The following is an 8,666-nucleotide window of genomic DNA, read 5'->3' on the forward strand; positions in this document are numbered from 1 at the left end:
CAACAACATCCAAACATCTTCAAAGGTGCTCCGTAGCACTTTTTACGTAATTTGAACAACATCCAAACATCTTTAAAGGTGCTCCGTAGCACTTTTTACGTAATTTGAACAACATCCAAACATCTTCAAAGGTGCTCCGTAGCACTTTTTACGTAATTTCAACAACATCCAAACATCTTTAAAGGTGCTCCGTAGCACTTTTTACTTAATTTCAACAACATCCAAACATCTTTAAAGGTGCTCCGTAGCACTTTTTACGTAATTTGAACAACATCCAAACATCTTCAAAGGTGCTCCGTAGCACTTTTTACGTAATTTGAACAACATCCAAACATCTTCAAAGGTGCTCCGTAGCACTTTTTACGTAATTTGAACAACATCCAAACATCTTTAAAGGTGCTCCGTAGCACTTTTTACGTAATTTGAACAACATCCAAACATCTTCAAAGGTGCTCCGTAGTACTTTTTACGTAATTTCAACCACATCCAAACATCTTCAAAGGTGCTCCGTTACACTTTTTACGTAATTTCAACAACATCCAAACATCTTCAAAGGTGCTCCGTAGCACTTTTTACGTAATTTCAACAACATCCAAACATCTTCAAAGGTGCTCCGTAGCACTTTTTACGTAATTTCAACAACATCCAAACATCTTTAAAGGTGCTCCGTAGCACTTTTTACGTAATTTCAACAACATCCAAACATCTTCAAAGGTGCTCCGTAACACTTTTTACGTAATTTCAACAACATCCAAACATCTTTAAAGGTGCTCCGTTACACTTTTTACGTAATTTCAACAACATCCAAACATCTTTAAAGGTGCTCCGTAGCACTTTTTACTTAATTTCAACAACATCCAAACATCTTTAAAGGTGCTCCGTAGCACTTTTTACGTAATTTCAACAACATCCAAACATCTTCAAAGGTGCTCCGTAGCACTTTTTACGTAATTTCAACAAGATCCAAACATCTTTAAAGGTGCTCCGTAGCACTTTTTACGTAATTTCAACAACATCCAAACATCTTCAAAGGTGCTCCGTAACACTTTTTACGTAATTTGAACAACATCCAAACATCTTTAAAGGTGCTCCGTTACACTTTTTACGTAATTTCAACAACATCCAAACATCTTTAAAGGTGCTCCGTAGCACTTTTTACGTAATTTCAACAACATCCAAACATCTTCAAAGGTGCTCCGTAGCACTTTTTACTTAATTTCAACAACATCCAAACATCTTTAAAGGTGCTCCGTAGCACTTTTTACGTAATTTCAACAACATCCAAACATCTTCAAAGGTGCTCCGTAGCACTTTTTACGTAATTTCAACAAGATCCAAACATCTTTAAAGGTGCTCCGTAGCACTTTTTACGTAATTTCAACAACATCCAAACATCTTCAAAGGTGCTCCGTAACACTTTTTACGTAATTTGAACAACATCCAAACATCTTCAAAGGTGCTCCGTAGCACTTTTTACGTAATTTCAACAAGATCCAAACATCTTTAAAGGTGCTCCGTAGCACTTTTTACGTAATTTCAACAACATCCAAACATCTTCAAAGGTGCTCCGTAGCACTTTTTACGTAATTTGAACAACATCCAAACATCTTTAAAGGTGCTCCGTAGCACTTTTTACGTAATTTCAACAACATCCAAACATCTTCAAAGGTGCTCCGTAGCACTTTTTACTTAATTTCAACAACATCCAAACATCTTTAAAGGTGCTCCGTAGCACTTTTTACGTAATTTCAACAACATCCAAACATCTTCAAAGGTGCTCCGTAGCACTTTTTACGTAATTTCAACAAGATCCAAACATCTTTAAAGGTGCTCCGTAGCACTTTTTACGTAATTTCAACAACATCCAAACATCTTCAAAGGTGCTCCGTAACACTTTTTACGTAATTTGAACAACATCCAAACATCTTTAAAGGTGCTCCGTTACACTTTTTACGTAATTTCAACAACATCCAAACATCTTTAAAGGTGCTCCGTAGCACTTTTTACTTAATTTCAACAACATCCAAACATCTTCAAAGGTGCTCCGTAGCACTTTTTACGTAATTTCAACAACATCCAAACATCTTCAAAGGTGCTCCGTAGCACTTTTTACTTAATTTCAACAACATCCAAACATCTTTAAAGGTGCTCCGTAGCACTTTTTACTTAATTTCAACAACATCCAAACATCTTCAAAGGTGCTCCGTAGCACTTTTTACGTAATTTGAACAACATCCAAACATCTTCAAAGGTGCTCCGTAGCACTTTTTACGTAATTTGAACAACATCCAAACATCTTCAAAGGTGCTCCGTAGCACTTTTTACGTAATTTGAACAACATCCAAACATCTTTAAAGGTGCTCCGTAGCACTTTTTACGTAATTTCAACAACATCCAAACATCTTTAAAGGTGCTCCGTAGCACTTTTTACGTAATTTGAACAACATCCAAACATCTTCAAAGGTACTCCGTAGCACTTTTTACGTAATTTGAACAACATCCAAACATCTTCAAAGGTGCTCCGTAGCACTTTTTACGTAATTTCAACAACATCCAAACATCTTCAAAGGTGCTCCGTAACACTTTTTACGTAATTTGAACAACATCCAAACATCTTTAAAGGTGCTCCGTTACACTTTTTACGTAATTTCAACAACATCCAAACATCTTTAAAGGTGCTCCGTAGCACTTTTTACGTAATTTGAACAACATCCAAACATCTTTAAAGGTGCTCCGTAGCACTTTTTACGTAATTTCAACAACATCCAAACATCTTTAAAGGTGCTCCGTAGCACTTTTTACGTAATTTGAACAACATCCAAACATCTTCAAAGGTACTCCGTAGCACTTTTTACGTAATTTGAACAACATCCAAACATCTTCAAAGGTGCTCCGTAACACTTTTTACGTAATTTGAACAACATCCAAACATCTTCAAAGGTGCTCCGTAGCACTTTTTACGTAATTTCAACAAGATCCAAACATCTTTAAAGGTGCTCCGTAGCACTTTTTACGTAATTTCAACAACATCCAAACATCTTCAAAGGTGCTCCGTAGCACTTTTTACGTAATTTGAACAACATCCAAACATCTTTAAAGGTGCTCCGTAGCACTTTTTACGTAATTTCAACAACATCCAAACATCTTCAAAGGTGCTCCGTAGCACTTTTTACTTAATTTCAACAACATCCAAACATCTTTAAAGGTGCTCCGTAGCACTTTTTACGTAATTTCAACAACATCCAAACATCTTCAAAGGTGCTCCGTAGCACTTTTTACGTAATTTCAACAAGATCCAAACATCTTTAAAGGTGCTCCGTAGCACTTTTTACGTAATTTCAACAACATCCAAACATCTTCAAAGGTGCTCCGTAGCACTTTTTACTTAATTTGAACAACATCCAAACATCTTTAAAGGTGCTCCGTAGCACTTTTTACGTAATTTCAACAACATCCAAACATCTTCAAAGGTGCTCCGTAGCACTTTTTACGTAATTTCAACAAGATCCAAACATCTTTAAAGGTGCTCCGTAGCACTTTTTACGTAATTTCAACAACATCCAAACATCTTCAAAGGTGCTCCGTAGCACTTTTTACGTAATTTGAACAACATCCAAACATCTTCAAAGGTGCTCCGTAGCACTTTTTACTTAATTTCAACAACATCCAAACATCTTTAAAGGTGCTCCGTAGCACTTTTTACGTAATTTCAACAACATCCAAACATCTTCAAAGGTGCTCCGTAGCACTTTTTACGTAATTTCAACAAGATCCAAACATCTTTAAAGGTGCTCCGTAGCACTTTTTACGTAATTTCAACAACATCCAAACATCTTCAAAGGTGCTCCGTAGCACTTTTTACTTAATTTCAACAACATCCAAACATCTTTAAAGGTGCTCCGTAGCACTTTTTACGTAATTTCAACAACATCCAAACATCTTCAAAGGTGCTCCGTAGCACTTTTTACGTAATTTCAACAAGATCCAAACATCTTTAAAGGTGCTCCGTAGCACTTTTTACGTAATTTCAACAACATCCAAACATCTTCAAAGGTGCTCCGTAACACTTTTTACGTAATTTGAACAACATCCAAACATCTTTAAAGGTGCTCCGTTACACTTTTTACGTAATTTCAACAACATCCAAACATCTTTAAAGGTGCTCCGTAGCACTTTTTACTTAATTTCAACAACATCCAAACATCTTCAAAGGTGCTCCGTAGCACTTTTTACGTAATTTCAACAACATCCAAACATCTTCAAAGGTGCTCCGTAGCACTTTTTACTTAATTTCAACAACATCCAAACATCTTTAAAGGTGCTCCGTAGCACTTTTTACTTAATTTCAACAACATCCAAACATCTTCAAAGGTGCTCCGTAGCACTTTTTACGTAATTTGAACAACATCCAAACATCTTCAAAGGTGCTCCGTAGCACTTTTTACGTAATTTGAACAACATCCAAACATCTTCAAAGGTGCTCCGTAGCACTTTTTACGTAATTTGAACAACATCCAAACATCTTTAAAGGTGCTCCGTAGCACTTTTTACGTAATTTCAACAACATCCAAACATCTTCAAAGGTGCTCCGTAGCACTTTTTACGTAATTTCAACAACATCCAAACATCTTCAAAGGTGCTCCGTAGCACTTTTTACTTAATTTCAACAACATCCAAACATCTTTAAAGGTGCTCCGTAGCACTTTTTACTTAATTTCAACAACATCCAAACATCTTCAAAGGTGCTCCGTAGCACTTTTTACGTAATTTGAACAACATCCAAACATCTTCAAAGGTGCTCCGTAGCACTGTTCCGTCTAGATCGGAAGTTACGGAACGCCTAAAGGTAGGCAATATAGTTCAGAACCAAACCTGTAGAACAGAGTACAGAATAGAACTGTAAAACGCGAAACGATCAGTAACCAAATTACAGCGATGAGAACTGTTCATCGCTAGCCCAGCATTGTATAGAACTAGTATACACAGCAGTAGTTAGTATTTAGGTATCACTATTATAGCATTGTATCGTGGGATGCCTTGAGGTTACGAAACTGTTGAAATATATGGAGAACTTGGAATAAAGAAGCGTAGGCATTATTTATCAAGGCAATTAGATCCGAAACGGAATCCGACCCACGGTAGTTCTATTTGGACACCTTTTTGCCGTCTAAGTCTCCATAAGTTGGAAAGGAAGAGTATTAGTCTGTTGGCCTGCCCATCGACTTTGCTTTTATTTCCAGAGCGAGTAACCTTAATCCGCGGAGGTTACTTCCGAGCTCTTTTCCGTCCAGGCAGTGGTGGCTTCCATCCGCTGAAGTCACTCCCTGGATCCTTCCTCACGCCACGAGGAAGGTCGGTGCAAGTCTGTGTGTAAGTTCGTTCGGCCGCACACCGAACATATGGTCCTTCGAACCGGATCCATTGTGCTAGTGAAAAGTGAAAAGACAACCCGATGCCACGAGTTAGGCACACCCCATCCAAGCAAGCGGATTCCCCAACGAAGACGCCGAGTGAGTCGAGTGAGCCGACAGCCAGTACATCAACAAGTGAACCCCAGGACAGCGAGAAGATGGAAAAGGCGCTGAAGACGGCAGTCCGCCAACGAGCGCAGATCCACTCCAAATTACTTCGAATCGAGCAGACGCTGCAGGAAACGAAAGAGCCAACCGTTTCCCAGCTGAAGGTGCTCGCCAAAAACGTTGCGACTGTGTACGCGGAATTTAGTGCCATACACACCACCATCGTAGGCCTAATTCCAGACAGCGCAATGGCAGAGCAGGACGGCGTCTACGACGAGTTCGAAGAAGTATTCTACGAGGCGTCCAATAGAATCGAGGAGTTGCTGCTAGCCGCGGAATCGAAGACAACGAACAACAAGCCTGCCGCGGCTCAAGTTGTCATCCAGCAGCAACCGCTCAAGGCACCGATCCCGACTTTCGACGGCACTTACGCTGCATGGCCCAAGTTTAAGGCCATCTTCGAGGACCTGATGGCCAATGCCGGCGACAGTGATACTATGAAGCTGTATCACCTTGAAAAGGCATTGGTCGGCGAGGCTGCAGGTGCAATTGATGTCAGCATCCTCAACGCTGGCAATTACAAGCAAGCCTGGGAGATTCTGACGGAGCGCTTCGGCAATCATCGAGCCATAGTGGACAGCCACATCCACGGATTGCTGAACCTCAAAAGGATGACGTCAGAAAACTTCCACGAGCTAAGAGCTCTAGTCCAAGAGACTTCCCGACATGTGGAAAGTCTCAGGTTCCTAAAACAAAACCTGGAAGGAGTGTCGGAACCAATGGTGGTCCATCTGTTGGTTTCGGCTTTAGACAAATCAACCCGAAAAGCCTGGGAAGGGACGCAGCGGAAAGGTGAGCTGCCCCGTTACGAGCAGACGATGGCATTTCTAAAATCCCGATGCCAGATTTTGGAAAATTGCGCAGCAGCGTCATCATCAGCTCCTGTGGTCAAACTAAAGGGCAACCATCCGCTTTCTCCGAGACATCCAGCCCAGAAGAGCTATACAGCAGCGGTTATTCAGTGCGAAATCTGTGGTAAGGACCATCCTAATATAAATTGCCCAGAACTGCTGAAAGGGACACCACGGGAAAGAAGTAACACCGCACAAAAGGCAGGACTATGCTTCAACTGCCTGCGGAAGGGACATCAGTTACGGGAATGTCCCTCCAAGAGAAAGTGCTACAAGTGCCAGCGTCGCCATCATACGCTCCTGCACGAGGACGTAGCACCCACCGGCCAGCCAACTATTTCCATGACAGCAGAAGTAAAACCTCAACCTCCGAACCCAAGTGTGCATCCTCCATCGACAGCGGCAGAGTACGGCGGACCAGTGGTACGGGAACAACTTTCGACAGCATGTGCATCGCAAACCATCAAACCCAGTAAGAACGTCCTGCTGTTGACGGCCGTGGTCAACGTACTGGACGCCAAGAACCAGCCACATCGCTGCCGCGTCCTCCTAGACAGCGGTTCTCAGGTCAATTTCCTTGCTGAGGAAATGGCCAACCGTCTAGGACTGCCCAAGAGACCGGCAAACGTTCCGATCGTGGGAATCAACGCGTTGCGCACGCTCGCTCGCGACAAGTTAACCGTTACCATACAATCCCGAGTGAACAGTTACCAAACAAGCTTGGAATGCTTGGTAACTCCAAAAATAACCGGCACAATCCCATCCTGCAACATCAACATCGACAACTGGGACATTCCGGAGGGAATAATCTTTGCTGATCCAACCTTCTACACGCCAGACAAAGTGGATTTACTTATCGGGGCTGAGTTATTTTTCGATATACTCAAGCCAAGCCAACTCGATCTTGCTGATAATCTACCTCGTCTGCAACATAGCCAGTTTGGTTGGATTGTGACCGGAGCCATAGCAGAGCAGCAGATTACCATCCCAGCTATGTATTCCCACCACGCTTTGGTCGACATCGAAACAATGATCCAGCAGGTTGGCCAAACTGAAGAGGTTCCAGACGTCCTGGAACGATCCATCGAAGAACTGGAGTGCGAGAACCATTTTCTACCTACATCTCAAAGGGATGAATCTGGAAGGTTCATTGTGCGACTACCGTTTAACAAACAACAAACTCTGTTGAACAATGGTCGCACGGTAGCCCTCAAACAATTTATGATGTTAGAGAACCGACTGCTTCGCAACCCAGAGCTACAACAACAGTATGTGGAGTTCATCCGAGAGTACGAAACTCTAGGGCACTGCCGACAAATCCGTGAATCCGACGATGTACCCAACCAGCTATCCTACTATCTGCCACACCATGCGGTTTTGCGGCCATCTAGTTCGAGCACGAAATGCCGAGTCGTGTTTGACGCCAGTGCAAAGGCATCTCCAGCCGAGTTATCGCTCAACGACGTGCTGCATGTAGGACCAGTTGTACAGAACGATCTCTACTCCATTGTTCTGAGATTTCGAATGTACAAAGTAGCCTTTTCGGGAGACATCGCCAAAATGTATCGTCAGATTCTCCACGCTAAAGAAGATCAACGTTTCCTGCGGATTTTTTGGAGACCACACCCTTCCGAGCCACTACGAGTCTTCGAGTTGTGTACAGTTACCTACGGTACAGCATCAGCACCATTTCTTGCCACCAAATGTTTGCTCCAATTGGTCGAGGAGGACGGGGATGCCTTTCCGATTGCATCCCGCATAATAAAGGAAGAGACATACATGGACGACGTTCTCTCAGGTGCGTTCCTGTTTCCTGATGGTTCAGCGAAGCTATGTTTGCTCACTAGCAAATCCAAACTGGCTCCACAGCACGACGTTTCCATCCCACGCAAAGAGTTGTGCGCCGCTCTTCTCCTCACCCGGTTAGTACAAAAGGTTTTGCCAGCCCTGAATTTGAAGTTCCAAGAAATTGTGTTGTGGTGTGACAGCACAATTGTTCTGGCTTGGATTAGAAAACCATTGAACCAGCTGCAGCTATTCGTCCGAAACCGAATTGCGGTAATCCAGAAACACACGGAAGAGTGTCGATGGGAATATATAAGGTCTCATCACAACCCAGCTGACATCGTTTCGAGAGGCATGCTACTAGAAGCCTTGGAAACCAACAACCTCTGGTGGAGTGGACCCGATTACCTTCATGAGGCGAGCTATATGGTTAATCCAGCAGATCCTGTTC

General features: G+C 42.3%; 1 protein-coding gene across 1 annotated transcript; it reads left to right on the forward strand.

The window, feature by feature from the left end:
* Nucleotides 1-5,569: 5,569 nt before the first annotated feature.
* LOC131292938 (uncharacterized) lies at nt 5,570-7,903 on the forward strand (the record flags this gene model as incomplete). Its single annotated transcript, XM_058321035.1, has 1 exon — nt 5,570-7,903. A coding segment is annotated over exon 1 (2,334 nt), but the record flags the coding sequence as incomplete, so codon positions are not given.
* Between the last annotated feature and the right edge of the window lie 763 nt (nt 7,904-8,666).

Source organism: Anopheles ziemanni, unplaced genomic scaffold, assembly GCF_943734765.1.
Source record: "Anopheles ziemanni unplaced genomic scaffold, idAnoZiCoDA_A2_x.2 scaffold_419_ctg1, whole genome shotgun sequence".
In the NCBI taxonomy this organism is placed as follows: Eukaryota; Metazoa; Arthropoda; class Insecta; order Diptera; family Culicidae; genus Anopheles; species Anopheles ziemanni.